The sequence below is a fragment of the Lampetra fluviatilis genome, chromosome 23, assembly GCF_964198595.1.
Source record: "Lampetra fluviatilis chromosome 23, kcLamFluv1.1, whole genome shotgun sequence".
NCBI lineage: Eukaryota > Metazoa > Chordata > Hyperoartia > Petromyzontiformes > Petromyzontidae > Lampetra > Lampetra fluviatilis.
In genome coordinates this window covers 13,305,538-13,331,464 of record NC_136297.1, presented here as the reverse complement: position 1 = coordinate 13,331,464, position 25,927 = coordinate 13,305,538, and the positions used below count along the sequence as shown (strand labels likewise).

Sequence of the window (25,927 nt, the reverse complement as noted above, 5' to 3'; positions counted from 1 at the left end):
TTCCCACCGTGGCACAGCATGCGCTCGTGTGTGTGCTGGGACGGGAGGACGCGGGGGGCGTTGATGCGCCCCCCGCGCGCCGTGGCGAGATCGTCGACATGGCCGAACCGCAGCGCGTGGCAGAGGTTCACGGTTCGATTCCCGCGGCCACCCTGGTTAATCTGCCGGCGTAACGACCGTAGTAATACCGCGTGCCGTCGTCTTCACAGTGAACATTAAAGATCCCTGAACGTCTTTCACAACAATAGGCCATGGGGTGCCTACGTCATGTTTCAAATATGCCAAGTTAAAATGTTGCACCACAATTTACTCAATTAGAATTGTCCACTGCAGGAATAATCTCCCCTGTTTCGACAGGCTGATGTCCCAGTTCACCCTGCAGCATCCTGAGCTGCAGTTGCATTCAGTCGCTGCTATATGAGGCCTTGCTTTGCTGACTACACCCGCTCCCTGTTCTCGTTGCCTGTACCGTGCCCGTGACACATACCGGACATTCAGGTTTATTTTTTTAAGCCAGAGGTGAGAACTCAAAAGTTCAGGATAAGTCTCACTGGCAATAATGAGCTGGCTGTGCAGCTATGAGAGAAGAGCAAGTTGAGTTTTGGGTTGCGTTGACCTTTAATGACCTCCATTGCGAGCATCATCTGTCCCAGGCACCAAGGACCCCAGGGGTGAACGTGCTCTTATTTGAACGTTTCCGCCTTTTCCTTCCAAGCAGTTAATTAACATCGCAAACGAGCTGCCATGTTCCTTCATGTGCGAGGTGATGCCTGACGGCGCCTGATTATATTATCGCCCGCCTGCCCTGCTGCACCCCCCTCTCCCGTACACACGATGCCCTGCTCGGGGCCTCGGCTTCCCTGCACCCCTGCATGTGTGACGGATGGATCCACGAGGCGCCGAGCGAGGCCTCTGTTTAAGTCAACCCGCCCACACCCCGCCAAACTGCGTCCGTGCACGGTGGGCGCTGCCGTGGAGGCGCTGCACATTCACCTGCCAGCGCGCATCCCCGTCTGCCGGTGCGTCAGGATAATTCCTTGTAAACTACATCTTACAGCCATTTATTTTTGACAGCTGCCTCCTCTGCTGCGTAGGTGTCGGTGGTTCCTGCTCGTTTTGCAGAATGGATAATGGCGTCTTAAATGGTCGAGCGCCACCTTGCTGGTGCCGCTCGTGCCACGGGCCACTCTTTGGGCCGGTGGCGCGTGGGCAGCCACGCGCTGCTTTCGCCCCGAGTCTCCCCCCCCACGGTGCTCATTGTGACCAGGAGGCCTCATCTCCCTTCCCCTATGCTCCCATCATCTCCGGGAGTAGGAACAGCCTGTACTGACCATAATAATGCCCTCTCTTTACCCAGGAACGCCTCTCCGAGTATTTTTTAAAGAGGAACCCGTTTTCGGGTGTTTGGGTGATGATGTGCAGGCGGTGGGTCTCTGTAGCCTGTGTTTGACATCTCACTTACAGCCACATCAAAGGCTCGGTTCGGGGATAATGAGAGTTGTGGAGGCGGAGCAGCGGTACGGCTGCCCAGCCGGGCGCCGAGCGAGGGCATGAGGGCGCGCCGTGCACGCGTGAACGTGTGGGTATGGGGGAGCGGTGGCACAGTGGTTAGTGCTGCACAGCACTACTAACCCAGTTCCCGTTCACGACCAATAACGGTGGTGAATATTTTAACCGGTCCTGGGCCTCCCATACGTCGAGTGCCTGATACGGTGTGGAAACTTGGATGCGAGGGAGACAAAGGCAGATGCGCCCCCTTCGCCATATTGACCTTCTTAGGATCTCCGTGTAGCCCACACAGACTGTTGGGGCATGTGCCGTTAACGAGCGCCTATGAAGGCCGAAATGGCAAAGGAAAGGGACGTGTGGCAGACACCACGCCTTGCCGCCTTTGCATCCCCTGTGGTAATCATTTAAGGCTGAGTCGATCTAGGGAAGGTCCGGAGCCGGTTTAAATATTTGTCACTGATGTTGGCTGTGAGTGGCAATTGAACTCGGTTGCAGGGTTCATAGCACACTCCATTAACCACTACACCACTGCTCCACACACACACACAGTGTCACACGAACATACATGCACGTGTTTGTATGTTTGTGGGTTTTGTTTGCCAATTGGGGTGGATTACAGCTGTTGTTGGTTTAATTACAACGTGCCTCGGGAAGGTGATGAGGTCTCTGGGATCGATTCTGGTTGCAATCGTTAGTTCCCACCTGGGCAGCTCTCTCCGTGTTTGGCATGGGGAGGCTCGAGGGCGCTTGGGTCCCGGAGACGAGATCCAATCGAGATGACACTTTGGGAGCAGACATCTGTCAGTGGCCGAACTGCACCGTGAGCACAGTGCCTTTGCGGCGACGCCTCTTGTTGTCATTCTTCGTCTCTGTTCCCGCCTGGCTGTACGCAGACCCCACGTTCGTGTCCGGTCTGCGCGTCGCCGCGTCACCGCGCCGCCCTCGTGCGCGTGATCGCCCTGGATTGTGTGCGCGGAGGCTTTGTTGTTGAAGGGCGCTCGGCCGTCTGCGTCTCCTCCCCGATAATGGCGGTGGGCGCGCGCGAACCTTGGGCCTCTGCCGGCGACAGAGTGGCCGTGGCCACCTCGTCGGACACGGTTAAAAACGTCTCAAGGTGAACTCGGGACCTCGTCCCTCCTCGCTGCGGACGCCCGGGAGGACGCTGCGGCAGAAGCCACCACCGCTGTGCTGCCGCTGCTGCTGCTGCCGCCGCCGCTGCCGCTGCTGCTGCCAGTGTGCCGTGCCGGTCTTCGCAGGTGCTCGTTAACAGCACTTGCCCCAACAGTCTGTTAAATGTTTCGGGGGGATCTGGCTGCCAGTAACACACACACTACTTGGGATAATGAAGCACACTTAGTGACGCTAATAGCTCCGCACACAGAGCGTGTGCTCTGACACGAGAATGCGATGTCATTTCCCATCCCGGCGAATCGTGTTGCCAGCGCTGCCACGAGCAGCGGAGGATGGACATTGGGGGAGTGGTGACTGTCGGCCATCTCTCTCTACGCAGCAGCAGAGCGAGGGGCGGCAGGGATGGGGGCGGTGGGGGGCTCATCAGGATGAGGGGGTGGGCTGCTGCCCACCAGAGTGCGTGGGCAGCTGAGTTCCAGACGCTGCAGTGCATGAAACGGTTCCATTTAGCGTCTCGAGATGCTGTTACGTGTATATTCTGCAATAGCCTCCATTGCCATATTGTCTTCTCTGGGTCTCAGGGGCTTGGCTGACATCCGTCTCTGTTCTCTGAACTTCATTTCCACAAACGGTCCCTCCCCTTCAGCTCCTCGAGCATTCCAATCGTCGCCTTCCTCTCGTTTCCATCCCTTCTGTTCTTCTATAACAGGGGTCCTCAAACTACGGCCCGCGGGCCACATGCGGCCCACCGAGGACATTTATCCGGCCCATGGTCACTAATTGGGCTGCGCTTGTGAGCACTAATTGGGCTGCGCTGGTGAGCACTAATTGGGCTGCGCTGGTGAGCACTCATTGGGCTGCGGTGGCGAGCACTGATTTGGCTGCGCAGGTGAGCACTGATTGAGCTGCGGCGGTGGGCACTCATTGGGCTGCGCTGGTGAATGGTTCAATGGGCCAATTGACTGGAATTGCCCCCCAGGCCTAAGGCTGCCAGCCCTCGCCTGGCTGCGCTTGACTGGCTCTCCCTCCCTCAGCTTCATTAGAGCTCATGCACTAAACCACAGACAATTTCAGGAATTTCTGTCTGAGCTAAATGTTGACTATGAAGATGTTCTGTACCACACAGAAGTCCGTTGGCTGAGTCGAGGGAGAGTTTTGAAACGTTTATATGACTTACTTCCACAGATTACAGCTTTTCTGCTTTCAAAAAACAAAGAAGTACCAGAGCTCAATGATGCAGAATGGAAATGGCACCTTGCCTTTCTGACAGATGTAACAGAGCTACTCAACAGTTTCAATGTGCAACTTCAAGGAAAGGGGAAGCTCATCTGTGATATGCAATCACATGTCAAAGCATTTGAAGTAAAATTAGGCCTCCTCATCAAACAAGTGAAGGAGGAAAACTTCTGCCATCTTCCCACAACTCAAAATCTGTTAGCGGAAAAAACCATTGGTTGCATTCCCAAACAAAACATGTGTGGATTCACTGGAAAAATTGCAAAAGGAGTTCCAATTTAGATTTAAAGAGCTTCATCTCCATGAACAGGACATACAGCTTTTCCGTAACCCATTTTCTATTGACATTGAAAATGTGGATACAATTTACCAAATGGAACTGGCTGAACTGCAGAATTGTGACTCTCTGAAAGACGCATTCAAGTCAAGCAGCCTTCATAATTTCTATGCATTTCTCCCCTCTGAGACATATCCTCATCTCAGGAACCATGCACTCAAAATGGCAACCATCTTTGGCAGCACTTATGTCTGTGAACAGACTTTTTCCAGAATAAAACATTTAAAATCTCCAACCAGATCTAGACTAACGGATGCACACTTGCATCACTTGTTACGACTAGCAGTGACAAATATGGAACCGGACATTGACCATCTCATTAGCCAAAAGCAGGCCCATAGTTCCCATTGAAATACCGGCAAGTTTGTTGATTTAACTTTACTTGTTCTTCATTTCAAATATTGTATTTGTTCCCGTTTTGTTTCTTCACTTCAAAATAAGATATATGCAGTGTGCATAGGAATTTGTTCATAGTTTTTTTTAACTATAGTCCGGCCCTCCAACGGTCTGAGGGACAATCTTAATTTGGGAGCTTTCGTGACTGCAGGAATTATTCTTTGGTTCTTTTCGGTTAAGTCACGTCTAAAAATAAAATAATAAATCAAAATAAAACAACACATTACGACGTTTCGATTGCAACACAAGCAATCATCATCAGGCATAAACGAAATAGCAACAAAAATCTAACTAGAAAACTATAGACCGACATACAAGCAGACAGACATCACAACGGCACACATAGAGAGGAGTATACAGGCACACGAAAATTAAATAACCTAGTAAAATATTGAAATGTGATGTAATACAACACAGAGAGTCGGTTAACACACAATTAACGCATGGCCTGGTTGACTACGTGTTTCAAAATTTGCTAAGTTAGAATTTTAAGTGTGAGCAACAAATATCTAACTAGAAAACTATAGACAGACATACAAGCAGACAGACATCACAACGGCACACAGAGAGAGGACACAAATCGGCTGTGTGAGCAACAAAAATCTAACTAGAAAACTATAGACAGACATACAAGCAGACAGACATCACAACGGCACACAGAGAGAGGACACAAATCGGCACAAAGAGATGGTCGTTTCTGTGACGGTCCCTTAAATATAGAGAGGAGGGGGAGGGGACGGGGGGAGGGAGAGGGCGGGGAGATCAATGGGTGCACGCCAACGTACTCCTATTGTAAGTGAGATGATAGACGCGGCACGGGAGGCAAACCTGAAAATTAGGACAAACGCGGCACGGTCTGAGGGACAGTGAACTGGCCCCCTGTTTAAAAAGTTTGAGGACCCCTGTTCTATAACGTCCTTCGTCATCAACCCCTCCCCTCGCAGAACGTTCTTCTCTCTCTTTCTGTTTACTTCCTCTCTCATTCTTCTTTCATTGATGCCTTCCAAAATTGTTATATACTGTGAAACACCACGGACCTGCAGCCTCCAGCGTCCCATACCGTGTCACTGTATCTCTTTCCTGGACACAACCCGGGACCCTGTTCCCACACGCGGTCATGTCGCACGCATTACCGCGTCCCCCCGAGCCCCGTAACCGTGCGGTGATTGGCAGTGGCGGTGGTTTTCACAGCCGCTGTGTTTATCACCGCGGAGAGCGCGTGCCGGACCCCGCGGCCGTGGGCCAGGATCGGCCGGGCCGGCGTGCGAGGAGCAAGGCATGCCGAACTGCTGCTGCGCCGACTGGCGGAGAAGCTGCGTAGGTCGTGGAGATGCCAGTGTGGAGGCGCCGCTGTTTTCTTCTTGTGCATGTCAATGCGTTCAGCAGCTCGATGGTGCCAATGTCGAGATCTGCTGCTGGCCACGACATGAGGGCTTCAGCAGAGTGAGAGAGAGAGAGAGTTGGTGTCGTTTTACTGTTCCTGCTCCTCCGTGCAAGGAGCACAGAACGCAGTGGTTTATTGTATGGTCCATAGTCTGAGTTGCATGGCCACAATTCCACTAGAATGGCTTGTCTTTAATTATTCAGCCTAGTTATGTTCTGATGATGCGGTTGATGGTTCCACAAGTGTCTTTGAGGAGAAGAAAGAATGTAACAGCCAGGTGGTCCAATGTTTGGGTTTCGAATTAAGTGTTTATTCTGGACTTCCGCCTTGTTCCCCTCTGTTCACCAGCATTCTTTCGGATCTGGGTGAGATTCGAGGACGGTGACCGTGTGGTCCCAGAAGGGGGGATCGGGACTTGAGTTGGTGGCGAGGTGACATTGTTGAGGACTTGGTTGATGGGTAGGTGGGTGTTGTTTGCAAGAAAACGTGTGCACTCCCTTGCAGTGTGCACTGTGAACCCTACTCGTCCTGCAGCAGCCATGCCCTTTGGGCGAACACCGCGGCATAGGAATCAGAAACCGTTGTGAAAAGTGCCGGTCCACACGCGTCTGGTGTTCTGAGACGCGCAGGAGCACCTTCGCGTACCGGCACGTTCCCACCACTGAGTGGCACCGGTTACATATGCATGCCCTCCCTATCCGTTGCAAGCGGCCGCGCCATATCGTCAAATTCGTTCCGCGGTTACACTCCGGAGCATCTCGAGATCAAGCAGTACCAGCGCCAGGTGCTCCCCGCGCCATGGGCGGGCAGCGGGGACGCAAGGGCGGCCCTTGGCGGTGGCACCCATCTCCGCCTCTCTCGCGCGGTTGCACAGGCCGTCTGGCGTCGCAGTGGCAGCACCGGCACAGCCCGATGTTTACTCCGTGCCAGATCAATGTGCGCTTGAGTCACCACCGTCTGAGGTGGGGGGAGGGGTGATGGGGGTTGGGGGAGGAGGGCCGGTACCAAAATCTCACAAAACAAGTCAGAGTGTCTCCCTGCTCCAGCATTCTTCTCTATAGGTGGCCCCGAGACGGTGGTAGAAATCCCACATTCCCAAGTCAACGGACGGTCACTCTTTAGGGCAACCGCTGTTCACTTCCCTCAAAATGATATATATTTTATTTATTTTGGAGGGATGATGATGATGGGCCCAGTCAACTGGTACTAAACTACGGGACCAACGGGACCAGTCACCGCGGTCGTAGTAGCGATAGAAGATTAAAGAGGAGGCCACTGGCCGCCAGTGAGCGGCTGAGTGAAGTTAATGAATGAGTGGAGTGAATCGGTGAGTGGAGTGAATAGGTGAGTCTAGTGAATCGGTGAGTGCCACGTCATTGACTGCTGCTTCACTTTAAATCAAGTGCACGACCCCAAAGATTACAACAGGGTTCCTGCTTTGGCCCAATTTGTGCTCTGTGCAGTCACAGAAGCAGCAATAAGCGCTGGGAGTTCAAGACGAAGTCTTTCGTGTGGAAACCGAGCTTTTTCAATGACTCTTATTAGCAAGGGGAGGATTATAGCCATTCTACAGTGGGTGAGATGAGATCACTGGATCCGAGGCCTAGTCTTCACCACGTGGAGGCACAGCGACCGCTCCCCGTGATAGACGCCTTCCTCCTCGTGGGTTATGTAGATTTATCGTTGAGGGTTTCCCTTCTCCGTGCTCACAGCCAGCGAGACCGGCAGTCCTGGCTGTCTGCATAATTCATCAAAGCCACCTGGCTCACAGACATCCATTGCGAGTGCAGTGCAGGGCTGGTGGTGGGCGGGGGGCAACGTGGTGGCGGCGCTCGCCGGGGCCTCGGCCTCCCTGTGCCGTGCCGCGGCTGACTATCAAAGGGCTTTGTAATGATTTTACTTTTGCTGTTTTGATGCCGAGTTGGCTGGAGCGCTTATTTATGTGATTATTATCCCAGAGCAGCCACGCTGACTCCCGCTACGCCAGTAGCTCGCTTGAGCCGGGGAATTTTCCCAAAATGCCTTCACCCAATGTACAGCCCATTAATTAACAATGACGCCAGCACGGTTCAGTCCTTCAAAAGCCGAATCGCGCTTCATGCTTGTGTTGTTGCTGTTCGTGTTTGCTGCGCATGTACATGGCTATCAAAGCTCTCACATCTCTCCCAGCATGGCTCATGCTACTTATTAATTCTTTAGCTGCCCCGGGCTGTGAATTAATTCTTTGAAAAATTTCAGGAAACGTGAAATGCGAGCTTGCATTTTATGATTGCTCTTCGGTGCCCGGGGCGAGGCAGCCCCAGTGCGGTCCGTATTGGCAGCATATGCAACCCCCCAGGAAAAACAAGTGTAGCAGGACGCGTTGGAGCAAGCGGGCGCACTACGGGTTAATGCCAGCCGCTTGGGTGGAGACTCCGTCGCCCGATTGAGGCCCGCAGCGAACACCGTGCAGGCATCTGTTTTGACACGGACACAACGCGGCCGACTACAAATGCGCGGCAAATTGCGGCCACGCTGGGATGGCACCCACCCAGGGCCGGTGGCCTCGCCGACCGGGCCCTGCACCCAGGGCCCTGCTCCGCCGAGGCCTCGCGTAGGCCTCAGAGCACCCCGGGCCCTGCGCAGGCCCTGGGACTCACAGGACCAGGGCGGCCACTTTAGTGGCCTTGTTGTAGACCCGTGCCACATAGGCCGTCACTGCTCAGATGTGACGCGCGGGAGGCACCCGGCGCGAGTGAGGGGTTCAAGCGATCTCGTGTGCTTGCTCGTGTTGACGCAGTCTCGCTTTCGTGGTTTATTTCCGCTCGCTTACCCTGTGGCACGCCAGGGTCACGCTTGCCACCGCTTGGGGACACGGGAAGGCAGCTCGTGGCTCCAGTGTGCAGAGGGCCCATGTTCAAAGAGGCCTCGTCTCCGATGGCGGAGTGGCCTGGCAGTAGAGCGAGCGGCTCGTAATCGGAAGGTCATGCGCTCAAATTCGGATTGGGATGGTAGGCCATCCTTCCAAACAGATACATTGAAGTTAACAGCGGTTGTTTATGTATAGATTTGCCCCTGGATCAGGAGATGGGCATCATGCCTCGATACCCATTTGAACAGAAAGTAGATTTGGTGGCTCCCGTTACTGCAGGAGCCTGTGGTGGGGCTTTGACCTTTTAACCTGACCCTGACAAAGTTAATCTCCCACCCTGGCTCCTCTCTCCAACACCGTCTACCTCCTTTACACATCTCTTTCTCCACGTAACAAAATGAAAGTATATTTTTAAACATCCAATTAGCCACACGGCCTTCTCGGGGTGCATCATTAGCGGCATTGATTGGCTCAACACAAGAAAAATCTGGACCAATGCTGGTAAACTGCCACGTGGTTACAGGCAAGGGCCCTCTCTGTTAAATACAGCTGCTCAATTGATGCGAAGCTATAAAACACACGTTTATTTTGAAACTTCAATTCTCTGCTACGATGCCGCTGATAATTTAGAGTTGAGGTTTAGTCGGAATTTTTTTATTGAAAGCCCTGGCAATGCGGGGTAATGATGCTCGCGGCCACAACGAGCAGGGTCTCACGCGCGGCCTACAGTGGTGGAGGCTGGTGCGGGTTTTGTGATTTATTCCGAGGACAGGAGAGGATTGGGTAACCATGGCAGCAGCAGCAGCAGCAGCCGGTGTGCCGCTCTGGATGGTGCTGAACGCGGGTGCAAGGCCAGTGGTGCGACTGTCTGATTGGTCGTGTGATGACTTCACCTTCGCTCTGTTTAGCACAAAATCAATAAGCAGACAGTATGCCTCCATCCTGCCTATATTTGTCCTCCAACATAAAAAAAAGATATAATGGAATGAACATAAATATTTTTGTTCATTCCATTGGCACCACAGCCTTATCTGAGTGTGTTCATTGCAGCAGCATTGGTTGACCGCAAGCACAAACTCTGCGTCGGAATTCATTATTCAGCATCTCAGCAGAGTCTGGCTTAAACCAATGGTGGTGAACTGCCCAACATTTTTCAGGCAGGATGTGTTTAGCACTGTGAGCTCACCAGCACGCAATACAGCGGTAGTTATTCAGGGTGGGTATTGTTCTGTTGTTGATGCTAAGACGGTGACAACCACGATGGTCGTTAGCCGCGCTCCCATGGCTTCCATGTGAAGGGCCTCGGGTCAGTCCTGCAGTACCCGTGACGGCATCCGTATTTCCGCTGCGTGGCCTAGCAGGTAACGCATGCTCATTAAACACATTTCTCTTCTGGCTCATTCACAGTTTGCTTTTCATTATTTATTCAGTTCAGTAACTGGCATCTCATTTTTGCCATAAACTTCACACCGTTTCGTTGGTCCCATCGTATAAATGTGACAGCAGGGCATCGTTAGAGTAATGACGCTCACGGGGACGAGCTGACGCACGTTCACGTCGCCGCGCGAGAACCATTCTGAGACACTGTGACCTGGGCCAGATTAACGAGCGACAACCGTCGGAGCACGTGGACGACGTATCCACGTCGTGAGCATGGGGATCTCATTGTGAATGTAATCGATGAGTCTGCGCGCTATCCCACGTGCCGCTCCTTGTTGGCGTTGTGTAAATCGATCTTGCTGTACTGGTGAAATGAAACGGCGAGAAGCCGGCTATCGATATGCCGCACACACAGGAACGTCCAAAAAGATAAATGCGCCATTGTTACCGTAGTAAAGCTAACGGAGCTGCCATGGCGATGCAATGGTTAGGACACTGGACTTGCAATCCAGCAGTCGCCGGTCCGATTCCATCTCCCAGCGTGGCAAATTTCTTAAATCCCCCCCCCCACCACTGCCTCTGTCCACCCAGCAGCATAAACGGTCGGCTGGTCATACATGGTGGGGTAAAGTGTGGGTACTCTTCCCACCTCTTCCACCACATCTGGTCAGCGTAGAAGAGTAGTCCAAATATTGTCGAGAGCGGTTGTGCGTGCGATGTGTCTGGCGGCGCGTGTGTGACGGCCTGTGCGTGTGTGCGTGCATCACGAGCCGGTATGCGTGCTTGTGTGACGTCTCTGATGGTGCATGCATGCGAGCAGGTGTACGTGCGTGTGCGGGACGAGGAATGGAACGTGTACCGGCGCTACAGCGCGTTCCGCTCACTGCACCACTCGTTGCGCAAGCAGCACCCACTCGTCGACTCCTTCAAGCTGCCGCCCAAGAAGGCCCTCGGCAACAAGGTGGCCGCAACCTCTCGCCCCTCGCTCACTCCTCGCTCCTTACACGCTCGCTCCTTTCACGCTCGCTGCTTCCTCGCTTGCTGCTTCCTCGCCAGTGAGGATGAGGAACGTGGGCCAGTGCGGGCGAGGATTGGGGGTCCCCAGGGCCAAGCGTCGTGTACATTTAGCGCAAGCTCGAGAAGACACGAACGCGTGGAGGGATGGACATGCTCGGGAGCCGTTGGCATTGGGATGAGGGGGGCCGTATGGACCTTGGGGGGTCCCATAGAGTCGGGCTCACGGCCTCGCCCCTCCGTTACCGCGGCTGAGCGATTAACGCACAAACCCCGTGATTAAGGTTCCTCGGCGCGTGTTTGCGAGTCCCCGCAGCAGGAGCTATTTATAACGCTCGCTGATTGAATCTCTTCACTGGCTTCAATTAGTGTCTGCAGTGCAGACGGGCGGAGCCGTGCATGCCCAACTCCACCTTCCACCTCCTCGTTCCCCACTGCATTATCCCCTCCAAGTTCCACCTCGTTGCTACCAAATCGCCACCTCATTCATGCACCCTCATTCCACCTCCTCAGTTGTTCAGTCCTTGTCACGCGCAGCGAACGTTGCAGTCCGATGCGCAGCCAACGCTCTTGCCACGACTGATATCGTAAATTGCTGCTGCAGTGGTGGCGTTGGGGGCGCCGCGGTAATGGGCAGCCGCGGTGGGCCCGCTGAGTGGAGAGCGGCGCCCGTCGGTGGCTCGTGGCGGCCGGTGGAGTGTTGGAAGGGTCTCATGTAGACGGCGCACGCGCATCCAGCCGGAGAGCGACTACATGAATGTGCTAATGGATGGCTCCGTAAAGGAGGAATAATAACAGAGTCCTGGCTGCGGGAAGCGTCTTCACGGGGTCCATTAGCGTCCCAATTACAGTCGGCCGTGCACGGCACCCGCGCACTCCCCCTGCCCCGCTTTGAGCGCAGGCGGGCGCGACTCCGCCTCTCGGCGTCACCGGCCTCGTGGCCGTCGCCGCAGCCAGGCCCAGCGCCCCGCGCACGCACGCGCGTGCGTGTGTGTGTAACGTGCATGAACGCCTGTATGTGGGGAACGCTGGTGCAGCGGTGAGCGCGTAGCAATATGAATCCGGTAACCCGAATTCGATTCCCGGCCATGGCCACCATCGGTGACAAATATCTGAACCGGTCATGGGCCTCCCCTAGGTCGACACAGCCTTAATGAGTACCTAGTGTGGTGTGTAAACAGCACCACCCATCCCTTCGCATGCCGTGCTGTGCCGGCCTTCATAGGTGCTCACTTACAGCACTTGCCCCAACAGTTTGTTAAGGCTATACGGGGGAGATCTTTGTCTTTGCGTGCATGAGCACGCACGTGCGCGTGTGTGCGTGAGAACATTCCGTACGCGTGAGTGCATGCGTGTGCGTGTGTGCGTGAGTTCACGCATGTGTGAGTCTACGTGAGCGTGAGTGCACGTGTGTGTGATTGTGCACGTGTGTGTGATTGTGCACGTGTGAGTGTGCGTGTGTGCATGCGTGTGTGATTTTGCACGTGTGTGATTGCACGCGTGTGAGTGTGTGCGTGTGGCTCTACCACCTCAGGGCTGTGTTGTTCCTCGCTGGGAGCTGCTGCCCCCCTCGGAAAGCCTTGATCTCCTTGCCGCCCCCATGGAGGCATTAGATGCCGTGTTTACTGCTTGAAAGAGAGACTTTGGCAGGGCTGTGGCTTATGTCACGCGATGGAGATTAATTAGCAGTGAGAGTGTGCTTGCTCGCGGAGGTCACGGTAGTTTGGGCTCGCAATGCGGTGACACCGTGGGAGGAGGGGGGTGCGGCCGTTGTTGTGCTGTGATGGTCAGAGTGGAGTCGTCGTGGTCATGGGGCCTTACCAGGTCCGCTCCACTGCTGTTTCGGTGTGAATCTGTGGCATCGATTTCTCAGTTAAACTCGATTCTTATGACAGATGCAGTGAACCACGCACGAGGCTATTGGTCGTTTGAGATGAGGTGCTCGTAACGTGCCGATGTTGTGATTAAGCCAACGGTACAGACACGGCCGCGCGGGAATCGAAGGGAGACATTACAAATGGAGCGGTGAAAAACTCCAGCTACGAGCCTGGCTCAAGGAAATTCCACAAAGCGCCAGGATGGCAGGGCGGCTCAGTGGTGGAGGGAGCAGGTCCCGAGTTCACATCCTGGATGTCGGGGGGAGGGGTTGACTCGGCTCATCATCCATACCTCCGGGGTCAAGTGCCACTTTTTGGGGAACATCAACAGTGGATGTCCTGTGGAGAGACTCTTTTTTCCGTGCCCTTGTAGCCTCGCTCGATTGCACGCAGCCACTCTCCCACTCATTCCCCCTGCGACCCACTCACAACACCGCAGGTCACCTCACTTCTCTCTCTGCTTCTTTCCTTGCTCTGCTCCACTTCGAAATGCCCTCCCATCGTCTCTTTTTTTTAAAGCTCTTACAATAAACTTGCTCAGTTCAAGAAATGTGTCAACTCTCATCCGTTATCATTTTAATAGCTGATTGTTGCTGGCCACTTGCCAGCAACACTGGCTGTGCGGGGCACTTGCGCAGCAGGAAACCGCCGTGACTCTGTGCACCCCCCGTGTCTCTGAGACCGCGTGCGCTGGTGCTGCCTCTGTGTCGCTGGCGCTGGCTACAGGACTCGCGCTTCGTGGAGGGCCGCAGGAGGCAGCTGCAGGACTACCTGCGCCTGGTGGTCAACAAGGTGGTGCAGGCCAACAGCAACTTCACCGCTGAGCCCAGCAAGAGCACGCTCACCGGCCTGCACCCCTTCTTCCTGTGAGTCTGGCACGGGGAACCTCTAAGTTCGAGTGGTGTGGCCAGCACCACACCCAGACACATTTCCCTCCCCAGTGCTGATGGTTACGCACCACTCTTTTAAAGTTGAATCGACTGAGGGGAGGATCAGGTCCAGTTCAGATATTCATCATGAATGTTTGCCTTGAGCGGGAATCAAACTCTGGTTCGCCAGATAAGCCACGACACTTCCCCTTCCCACAACACAGACTCACGGGAACGCACACGCATGCACGCGCCCGGCACACGCACTACACTCTGCCCCACGTCGCCACCGGAAATAATATTCAGCGGCGAGTGTACGCCGGCTGCCCTGTGATGTTTGTCTCGAGATGGCCCTAGCCACTGATGGCTTCCACGGATTTCACTTTCGCGCTGTGCATTTGTATGCAAGCGAGCACCGCCGATAACAAGGCGCAGCGGTGGCGCGGGGCTCATTGGCAGGCGGAGCACGCTCCCCTCTCCCCTCTCCCCTCTCCCCGCTCCCCTCTCCCCGCTTTTCGGCTTCCCTCTCCCCTCTCCCTTCTCCCCACTCCCCTCTCCCCCCGCTCCCCTCACCCCTCTCCCCGCTCCCCTCTCATCTCTCCCCGCTCTTCTCTCCCCGCTCCCCTCTCCCCGCTCCTCTCTCCCCGCTCCCCTCTCCCCTCTCCCCTCTCCCCTCTCCTCTCTCCCCTCTCCCCTCTCCCCTCTCCCCTCTCCCCGCTCCCCTCTCCCTTCTCCCCTCTCCCCGCTCCCCTCTCCCCTCTCCCCTTTCCCCTTTCCCCTCTCCCCGCTCCCCTCTCCTCTCTCCCCGCTCCTCTCTCCCCGCTCCCCTCTCCCATCTCCTCTCTCCCCTCTCCCCTCTCCCCTCTCCCCGCTCCCCTCTCCCCTCTCCCCTCTCCCCGCTCCCCTCTCCCCTCTCCCCGCTCCCCTCTCCCCTCTCCCCGCTCCCCTCTCCCCTCTCCCCGCTCCCCTCTCCCCTCTCCCCGCTCCCCTCTCCCCTCTCCCCTCTCCCCTCTCCCCGCTCCCCTCTCCCCTCTCCCCGCTCCCCTCTCCCCGCTCCCCTCTCCCCTCTCCCCTCTCCCCTCTCCCCGCTCCCCTCTCCCCTCTCCCCGCTCCCCTCTCCCCTCTCCCCGCTCCCCTCTCCCCTCTCCCCTCTCCTCTCTCCCCTCTCCCCTCTCCCCTCTCCCCTCTCCCCGCTCCCCTCTCCCCTCTCCCCTTTCCCCTTTCCCCTCTCCCCGCTCCCCTCTCCTCTCTCCCCGCTCCTCTCTCCCCGCTCCCCTCTCCCATCTCCTCTCTCCCCTCTCCCCTCTCCCCTTTCCCCGCTCCCCTCTCCCCTCTCCCCTCTCCCCGCTCCCCTCTCCCCTCTCCCCGCTCCCCTCTCCCCTCTCCCCGCTCCCCTCTCCCCTCTCCCCGCTCCCCTCTCCCCTCTCCCCGCTCCCCTCTCCCCTCTCCCCGCTCCCCTCTCCCCTCTCCCCGCTCCCCTCTCCCCGCCCCCCTCTCCCCTCTCCCCTCTCCCCTCTCCCCGCTCCCCTCTCCCCTCTCCCCGCTCCCCTCTCCCCTCTCCCCTCTCCCCTCTCCCCGCTCCCCTCTCCCCTCTCCCCTCTCCCCGCTCCCCTCTCCCCTCTCCCCGCTCCCCTCTCCCCTCTCCCCGCTCCCCTCTCCCCTCTCCCCGCTCCCCTCTCCCCTCTCCCCGCTCCCCTCTCCCCTCTCCCCGCTCCCCTCTCCCCTCTCCCCGCTCCCCTCTCCCCGCTCCCCTCTCCCCTCTCCCCGCTCCCCTCTCCCCGCTCCCCTCTCCCCGCTCCCCTCTCCCCTCTCCCCGCTCCCCTCTCCCCTCTCCCCGCTCCCCTCTCCCTTCTCCCCGCTCCCCTCTCCCCTCTCCCCGCTCCCCTCTCCCCTCTCCCCGCTCCCCTCTCCCCTCTCCCCGCTCCCCTCTCCCCGTTCCCCTCTCCCCTCTCCCCGCTCCCCTCTCCCCTCTCCCCGCTCCCCTCTCCCCGCTCCCCTCTCCCCTCTCCCCTCTCCCCGCTCCCCTCTCCCCTCTCCCCGCTCCCCGCTCCCCTCTCCCCTCTCCCCTCTCCCCGCTCCCCTCTCCCCTCTCCCCGCTCCCCTCTCACCGCTTCTCCTCTTCCCGCTCCCCTCTCCCCTCTCCCCGCTCCCCTCTTCCCGCTCCCCTCTCCCCTCTCCCCTCTCCCCTCTCCCCGCTCCCCTCTCCCCTCTCCCCTCTCCCCTCTCCCCTCTCCCCTCTCCCCGCTCCCCTCTTCCCGCTCTCCTCTGGTTTGTTCCTGTGTATGTTATGAGCTACGCTCGCTCCACAGGGGCACAAACAAAGGCACATCACGAATATGATAATAATTCCGCGTGATCTTCTAGACGAATCCGAGTCCACGCGCATAAAATCAGCGAACACAACAACAGGGGAGATATTCTTTCCGACAGGTTACAGGAGTGCTTTTGTCACGTAGTGGTGGTGGTGTGTGTGGTGAGGAGGTGGTGACGTGTGGTGAGGTGGCGGTGTGTGTGGTGAGGTGTAGATGCAGGACAAAAAGTGGCAGCTGTAAAGTGAGCTACAGTGAGTAGCAGTGGCGCTGTCCGGTGCGGGTGACAGAAGGCCTGCGTGATTGATAATGGCTGTGGCTGTAACGGTCGTAACGGCATCATCAATAGCAATAATGCCTGGCTTTGTTTTGGGCCGTGCTGATGTTAAACAGGCGGATACGAAGGAGGTGGTGCCTCTCAACCACTTTCAACCACTTTCACTTCATGGTGAAACCACACACACTATCGAACTTGCTCGATCTTTGTGGCACGCTGAACCAAAAAAAATCACCATCTTTGTTTTTTCTTGCGGTTTCTTTATTTAATGATTGAGATTCAGGATGCTGCTGGTGCCATGGCGGTGCAATGCTTTAGCACGCAATCCAGTGGTGGGTGGGGACTGGATCGGCCATTGACCGATACGAAGATTTTTTTTGGCTCGACTCGTGAACTGTGAGGTTCTTCCCGATAATTACAAAATCACTGCGGCACACCTGGGGCTTTGCCGCGGCAGACAGGTTACGCGGCACCGGAGTACAAGACATGCTCGTGTTGACGTTTCCCTGTTTCTTCTTCACCTCACCGCAACGGCGGTATCGGCGTCAGGTCCTCTTCAGACGGAGAATTCTTTTGGATCTCTCATGGAGCAGTGGCAACCCTTCTTTTGGAGGAGGCCCACGGAACGGATATCACAGAGTCACATCTGAGATCTCTTCATGTGACCTCTGGTCCACGCACTCGAGGGCCCACACGTTGCCACGTGCCCTGCGATGGGAGAGCCACGCTGCTCGTAGCTTGACAGTCGACTTGGAAGACGACGCAAGATGATTGAGTGGTCACCGGTTTGGCAGCGACGCACACACGCAGATAACGAAACGATCAACGCTCCTCAATAATGGCAATGATTAATCGCGTCTCTAGGGGGTCCCACGGTTTAATTTGTCAGAGCAGATATCTAGCCGAATTAAGTCACAAAGCAAATTTAGCGTCTTTATCGTGAGCGGAGCTGCGACTGTCAATTTGCGCACTGTGAGAACCCCCCCATGGTGACAATGCGGGGAACGGCCGCGACGTAGCGCCGGCTCCAGGCCCACGGCACGCGCCGCTATGTAACGGCCATTCCGCCACTGCAATATCACGCCTGGTGGCTCTCTCTTATTTGTTTCAATTTTCATTGTATCTTATTTTAATAAATGGAAGCAGCAGGAGGCCACCCAACCGTGGTTCTTAGATGTAAAAAACTCTGTGAAAGTGTTAAAATGTGTGCGTACACCGCTACACGGGCGGTCACCCTAACAGCTCGCATTACGCCCCTTGGTGTGCCCAGGCCACCGCGATTTAGCCAGTAGCACCACTCACAATCGCTTGAGCACCACGGGTGATGAGCAAATCTTGTTTTGGTGTCTGGAGATTTTAACACAGTTTAGTAAGCGCAAGCCCTGAGGCCCAGGATGTCAAACGACCAGTGACAAACAGCGCTATCAAATATTTGGTAAATTGAGAGTTAATGCATTTTTTTTATTGAGCAAGGTCATTATTGTTATTAGACGATGATGGGAGGGAATTCCACAGCGGAGCAGTGCGAGGAAAGAAACAGAGTGAGAAGGGTTTTGACCTGCAGTGTGGTGAGTGGGTGGGTGGGTAGGTGAGTGGGTGAGTGTGTTGTTGCGTCTTGCAGTCTGGTGGTTGAACACCGTATGGGTGAGACAAAACAGTGAGTGTCTGGTAGACCCGAGCGATCGCCGTGGGTGGAGGAATCATTGAGTGAAGTTCACGACTGCCAGTGAAGTTGCCGGTAGCCACCGGTAATCGCCGGTAGTCGCCAGTAGTTGCGTAGGGAAGGTGTTCATGTGAAGAAAATGGCCCATTAGAGACCAATTGTCTGCCACTGTAATGTGCCCACTGGCCACGCCAGCGGAGCGTGGAGTCTCAGCGCACGTCCCACAGTCACCGCTCTTTATTATGTAAACCCCTCAGAGCGTACAGGCGGCATCGTGATTGGAGTGAGCCTTTGCCTTCATTTACCCGAACGGCCGGGCGCCCCCTCCCACCCCACTCAGCTGGGCGACTCGGGGTGTCAGTCAGTACAGGACGAATTCGGGATCGTTTCTGGCCGACTCTCCGAGCTGGGCCGCGTCGCCATGGGGAACCGTCCGCTCGTGTCCTCCGGCAGGGGGGCGGCAAGCCGCGTGTGCTGCTGAGGTTACGTTTGGCTGCTTCCACGGGGCATGGGAGGTCACCCTCAATTTCTACCCGGGCAGCCCGCCACATTGGTGGAGGATCAGTATCTGAGATTGTTTGACGGAGGTGGCAAGCGAGGAGTGAGAATAGAAGGAGCTCGGGAGAGATGGTGAAGATGATTGAGAAATTGAGAGGAACATTGAGTGGAACACAATGGGGGGGGGGGAGGGGCCCTCCTTCCTGTTCCTTTCCACATACCGCCAACTTGACCCCTCCCATCAGAGGGCCCAGGTGAGGCCTCTCGGGCCTTGGTGACCCTCCCACCCACACGTGTGCTTCACCTTGGCCCGACCAATGGTGAGAGCGAGATACAGCCTTGCTGCCATCAATATCGCACAGCTGCTGTTATACTTTTTTACTGCTGTTGCACTCTGTGTTGCTGTTGTATTGCTGCTGCTGTTGCTGTGCTGATGCTGTGTTGCTGCGTTGCTGCTGCTGTGTTGTTGCTATTGCTGCTGCTCTTGCCGTTGCAGCTGGTTCCGCGACCTACATCAGTGATGGGATAGTCCGGGCTCCCAGGAGCCCTGGAAACACTATCGGAAAACGCTCGTCCAGAATTAATTTTCTAAAATTGTCGGAGAGTGTTTGGTGCCGGCGGCTGTGGCCGAGGGAATTGGCTCCATGCGGTGAGCGGGAGATTTAACCCTTACGTTCGCGCCCAGGCGTCCGCGTCGTTTATTTAATAGAGAGGCCCCCGGGCAAACTCCACACTAATCGTTCACATCTAATGATTGAGCCTTGATGGCGCCACACCTGGGTTGGCCGGCGTCTCATGCCGGCCGAGGGGTCTGTGCTGGCGATGGGGTCCGTGTTGGTGTCAAGGTCTATGCCAGGATCTGTGCTGGCGTCCTCCATCCCTCGGAAGGCAGAGGCAGCTATCCCCGTGCTCTCTCCTCGGTTGGGAGGCGGATGACGCTGCTGGGTTAACGGCCGGCTCCCTCTTCACATTTGACTTTCAGATTTGAATGGAAGCGACGCTGCTTCCCACGTTCGGAGCCTCCGCGGAGCCCCTCTCTCGTTCCCTTACGAGAGCGGAGAGAATAAGTCGCCGCTTAGCAATGCGCAGCCGCTGTATAGCGGATCGTGCGGCGCGATGCGCAGAAAGACTCTGTTACATTTTGCAATTCCGGTTATTGTCATGCATTCGGTTAACGCGCGGGCGACGCCTTTTGATCGAACGTGCCGATCGGGCAGGGAGGGGGGAGAGGGGGAGGTGTGGAGGATGAGGAGGAGGAAGAAACGTGGTCACACGGAGCTGAACTGCGAGGCCAACGCACAATAGAACCCTCGCATCAATACCGAATCCAATACAACCCCCGGTGAAATGTTAATGTATTCTCCGCTAATTGACGTTATCGGAGAGGACCGACGCTGATCCTGCTGGTGCACGCGTGACATTCGTGTGGCCTCCATTCCAAGGACACGGCTGCCACTTTCTCTAAATGAAGCGTTCCTTTCCTCCGCAAACTGAATTACGAAGATGTTCGTTCGTCGCGTGTCCATCGCACCAACTTAACATGTGACCGATGACGACCGTTTGTGGGGGGCACGAACCCCCTCCCCACGGCTAGTAACGCAACTTAAATCCACGTGAGCTGTGCACGGCTCCTCCTGAGCGAGGCGGCGTTGTCTGCTCGCCACGGCGGACACAGCTCATCTCCTGGGCCCAGCCGAGACGGCCCCAACCTCGCTGGCGCTTTCGCTCTGCTGTGGCCGACACCATCGCCCGTGGTTCTCATGACCCTGAGTGAAGAGTCTAAGCTGCTCACTAGCTCATCTTACAGCTCTGTACGACTTGTCTCTCGTGGCAGCTACTTGCAGCCTCATCGTCTTAGCAGCTGTTGATACTGCTCGCAGTCGTGCGTTCAAATACTGGCAGCAGACATGCCAGACTACTGGCAGCGGATATGTGATTTGAGTACTAGCGGCAGGTATAAGGGACGAGTCTGCTGGCAGCAGGTATATGCTGGCAGCAGGTACATGCTGGCAGCAGGTACATGCTGGCAGCAGGTACATGCTGGCAGCAGGTACATGCTGGCAGCAGGTACATGCTGGCAGCAGGTACATGCTGGCAGCAGGTACATGCTGGCAGCAGGTACATGCTGGCAGCAGGTACATGCTGGCAGCAGGTACATGCTGGCAGAGCAGATGCCTTGTGACCGCGGTCCGCTCGGGACGGCCGCAATGCTTCCGCAGCATTGGTTCAACGGCGCCGCGTCGATCTCTTCCGGACGTCATGTGGACTCCGCCACGCAGGGTACGCTCACTCCGCCGCTGGGCAGCAGAGCGCACCAGCGCGGTCGACCCGACCGCAGAACCGTCCGCACCACGGTCAGCGTCGGCCGATTCGCGGACGACGTCACCCGACAAGCGGAGGGTCGGTGTTTCCCCCGTTCAACGTGACGCCGGGCCCCCGCTCGGCGTCCCGGTCCCGCTCAGCTGACCGTTAGCGAAGGCGGGGCTCGGTGTAATGCGCCGCATCGTTCCGCCTGCCACCGTCGTACCATAGTGACGTGGGCTGTGAAATTGACACAGGCCGGTGGTGGTGGTGGCGGCGGCGCACGGTTGGTGGGGAGGGGCGGTGGCGGCGGCGCACGGTTGGTGGGGAGTGGCGGTGGTGGTGGTGTACGTAATCACACGGGCGCCTTGGTAAGGCAGCCCGACGATGATGTTGTTGCGAGCGGCGTCGAGGTGAGCACTGCTCATGGAGCCCGGACGCAGGAAGCTCAGCTGTGTAATCTGAGTGTCTGATTTTCCTCTGAGGCTGCTCGATTTAACGTTTAACGCATTAATTTCGCATAATTTCGCATAATTTCCTCTCTTGCTGCCTGTGAGAATAATAGCTTCATTGTTTCGAAATGTTCTTATTGCTCACTTAACCCCAGCGGTTTAATTTTTACTCCATGTGACAAACAAACCCTGCGACACGGCGGTGCGAGCCAGGGGAGCGGCCACAACGCCGCGCGGAGCAGAGCCACGTGCAGGACACTGCTCTCGTCATCATCGTCGTTGATGTCGTCGTTGCTGTTGTTGTTTGTGCCCAGGGACGCGGAGCCGAGCGAGAAACGGACAGGGCGCTCTCGCCTCCGGGGCCCGGCCCAGCCCAGTCGGCAGCACAACACCCAGCGCAACCCAGAGCCCCAAAGCGGCGACCTCTGACCCCCTGCCTGCACCCTGCATGGCGGGGGTAGGGGGGGATGGTGTGGGACGAGGGCAAGGCCACCGTGCATGGTCAGAGAGGAGTGTAGCTGGAGGAGGAGCCCTGCTTGCGAACTCTCTGAAACTATTCACGCAGACCCCACCGGCACCGTCCCCGCGTTCACCATGAGGCCGAGGCACCGCCGGCACCTACCGAGATTCGCTGTGTGCCGGGGGTCCCGTCGGCAAAGTGGTGTACCGGCGGACGAGGCGCGGGGACGCGCTGCCCCCCTCCCCCTCGCACCGGCAATGCCGCGGAGGACCCGACGGGAGGGCAGTCGCTCTCTCACGAGCGTGGGCGTTTGTAGAAGCGCGCGCGTGAGGTAGCGGGACGGCGTCGTGTCCGCGTGCCTCGTGCTCGCGCCGTCCCACACCGCGTGGCCTGGTGGCGTGGGTCACCGGGGTTCGCGACCTCCGAGCCAGGCCAACGGAGACTTCGGCCGGAGCGCGACATTTTAAATCAAAGGGGCCGGCGACCGCGCGGCGACCGTCGCTGTTCCTGCTGTGTGTTTCTAATTGAGTAATTTTCAGGTATTTTTTTGCAGAATTGGAATGATTTGACGAATACTTTACATTGTGTGTGTTTAGCTGTGGAAGGAGGAAACCAGATAACCCAGAGGGAACCCACGCAAAATCGGGAGAGAACATACGAACTCCAATCAGATTGGTGCTCAAGTCGGGAATGGAACCCAGGCCCTTATACCTGCGAGGCACGAGCGCTAACACTGGGCTGCCACCCTGCCGCTCACAAACTTCCACGATATATATTTACCGGGGCGTTCCCCGACTCCTCAGCTGTTGGGCGCCACTGCCACCTCGGCATGGGTCGCGCGGTCCGGCGCCTGCACCCAACCTCTGCGGTGGCATCGGCAGCAGTAGCAGATTGTAACGTTTAGCGGCCAATTAAAACCTAATTTCCTTAAGCTCCCCAGAGGGGTTGTTCCCAGACTAATGCTGCCGCTGCCTTCGTGTTTCCATCGGTGCTGAATTATGAAATGTCTTATCCCCCACCGCACACGGGTTGGTTATCTTGCTGTCGGCTGGCCGTCGGTATTTTTCATTCGCTGTGCAGCACGGCACGGCTGGCTGGAGAGCTGGCGAGGGTGGCACGGCACAGACCGACAGCGCAGCAGGGAGCTGGGATGGCTGTGGGATAGAGTAGCGGCAGCGATGGCCGCATCTCGATGGCTCGATAGATTTGTTGTTGACTTTTTTAAATTATAAGACAAAGTAATACATGATTTATCTCGATTTCAATGGAATCTTAACTCACAGTAACGTGTCCTTTGCCTTGCGCATGCGGGAATTTATAATCACGATTTATTAAGATTATACGCTGTTTACATAATTAACGATAGTGGATCGAACAAAACTGTAAAAACAAGAATCGAGAATGGAATTGTGGGAATTCATCGAATTGCTTGTTTGGGGGGCGGGGATCCGTTTGAGACCTCCCGGTGATGTTTTGTCTGAAGTTTGTCCGTCTCAGTTGCGAGCGGCATTCTCCGTGGCAGCCCGGCCCTCGGACGTTTTCGAGCGTCTTTGTTGAAGCACTTAACCCCGCGAGCACCGAGCGGGCTGGAGCTGCGGTGCTCGGTGGCTCCTGGGTGCGGCGTCCGTCTGACCCCCCCCCCCCGCTCGCTTGGCTGCCTTTGGCCGCGCGGTAATTGTTGAGAATGGACAGAGCGCGTGAGATGTCACTGTTCACGAGACGGGCTGAGTGAGCCAGCAAGGCTGGAGTGAGTGCACCTCTCGGCATGAGCTCGTGCGAGTCACGTGCAGGCGGTGTGCTTGTCCGCTATGGGAGTGTATGTGATGTGCGTGGTGTGTGTGTGTGTCGGCACGTGTTTCTGTAACTGCATGCAGACAAATCAAACCCGTTCAGGACTGTTTCATTCCTCGACACGTTGCCCAGCAGCAAAACCTCACGGCTGCCCTTGGTTTACTTTATTTTTAGTTGGTACCAAAGTCTCCGGTTTTCTCCCATGGCTGCTGAACCGCAGAATTCATCCTCTCTGCTCTCCGTGCTCGAGACAGGGCTGTTGTGTCTCTGTGCTGTGTGCGATTTCCGGATACGAGGCTTGAGCAAATTATCCCGCGTGGGCTCCAGCAAGGTGGAGGGGAAACTGGGAAAGTGGCCATGGGAGGAAATTGAGGCCCCGACCTTTGCAGTGCCGCACGGGCCAGTGGCACGTGGCGGACAGTCGCTCGCGTTTGCTCTCGTGTTCAAGCAGATGAACTGGATGAGCGAATACTCGTTTTCGAAATATCCGTGCGTTCTCTGGATTATATGAGTGAAGTTGACCTAGTCATCTGTGATGCCCTCCTCTAGGTCACCTGGGCCTGAAATGAGCAGCTGATGTTGCAAGTGCTGCTGGGGTAGACCTGGGCGTTTTGGCCGTTGGCACCGTCGCCAAGTCACGATACTCGCCAAGGGAGCTGGAGCTTTTGCAGATCTCTGAGCAGCGTCCGTCACGATGCTTAATTAACGCTGCTCGCCCGATGTCAGCCGAGGCAGCAGAACTGATTGAAGGCGACACGCCGCGGCTGGGGTGTCGCCTTGCTTCGCGATCGCGGGAAATAATTTAGCCCCACAACTCTGGTCGAGGGCGGCGGGCGACTTGCTTTATCAAACACTGCAGATTATATCAACTCCGTTTATGATTTTGTTTCACAATGGAAAGTGCACTTTTTTTACAGCTCAGTATTTGGGTTTATCCGTGCACGTGGTGACGACGACGAGGTGCATCACGTCTTGACGGGGCACACTGAGCGCCAACTTTGTGCCATGGACCAAGTGTCTTTGTGCGTCGCCAACGTGGGTGGCATTCGCCTGGCCTCCTGCTGGGCAGTCCGTGCCGGCTGTGCCACGGACGTGGCTCTTCGTGGTGGTGGTGGTAGCTGGCACGAAGGCTTGCTCACTCACAGCGCAGGCTGTGGTGATTGGGCCCGACAATGATCTGGCGCGGTGTACAGAGGATTCAATATGTACGCAGTCTTACGTGTTCACATTAATAATGACAATAAAATTGTTTAATAAAAGGAGATGCAGTTGGTGCCGTTTGTCACATTTGTCTGGCCCCTCGTGAGCGGCAAGCGCATGTTAAGCGGCAGCAGGGTGGTGGTGGCGCAGAGGCAACACTCACAGTGAGATGTAACGGGGGTCTGGGTACAGGTGCAGTTCCCGACTCGGGCGCCTTTCTGCGAGGACTTTTAAGTTCGTATGTTATCCACTTGTTTTACAGACCGAGTGTGTGTGAGGAGGAGGTTCGTGAAGGGCGCTACTTGGCAGTTGGAGGCATTCGCCCTCCAACAATAATGGATGGAGGCCAGAGGAGCGACGCTCGGAACGACGAGCGGAGTGCCGGGCAGCTCAAATGCAGCAAGTTGGCACAGTCGGAGGCACAGCTGGTGCATCTGCTCGTCATCTGAGTCAGCCGACCTATGGCACCTGGGTCTGCCCCATGACCTTTCAGCGAGCCTTTTGAGACAATGCAGCCTCAATGTGCACCTGCCCTGGCACAGGCGCCGTGGTCAAGTCGCCGCCACTTAGTGGTGGATGGCGGCTCTTAGTGCACCTAGTCTGGCACAATCTCCATGGTGACGTCACTGCCAGAGGCGAACGGCGGTTGTGTGTGAAAGTGGCAAACTACCGAACCTCGAGCGTGCTACGAAGAGATGGGGCCTTCCCATCAGCCCCACAAAACCAAAGCATCTGTGTGGGTAAACGTCTCTAAAAACGTGCTTGTGCACCTGGTGTAGCAGTGACTTCCTCGCTAAAGTGAGCGTGTTTCTATTTTCTACGTCTCTTCGGGGTGGGAGACGCGGACTCGTTGGGCACGTGTGAAGGTACCCGACACTCCCCCATGCGCGAACTCGCCGCATCGCAGTGAGGAGTTTTTGTTTCCAGGAGGCGTGGCGCCACCTTCCTCTCGGCGAGTGTGGCCCCAGTGGCTCCACGAGAAGTGGCCCAGC

The 25,927-nt window shown here is 56.4% G+C and overlaps 1 protein-coding gene across 1 annotated transcript in view; it reads left to right on the top strand.

The window, feature by feature from the left end:
* The window catches only part of SNX29 (sorting nexin 29), a 65,260-nt gene extending 40,266 nt beyond the window's left edge, over positions 1-24,994 (top strand). The window contains exons 21-23 of the mRNA XM_078867295.1: positions 11,045-11,185; positions 13,842-13,981; positions 21,799-24,994. Of these exons, the coding sequence (XP_078723421.1) occupies positions 11,045-11,185; positions 13,842-13,981; positions 21,799-21,913 (396 nt within the window). The 3' untranslated portion in view covers positions 21,914-24,994. The remainder of the gene's footprint in view (positions 1-11,044; positions 11,186-13,841; positions 13,982-21,798) is intronic.
* Positions 24,995-25,927: the final 933 nt, after the last annotated feature.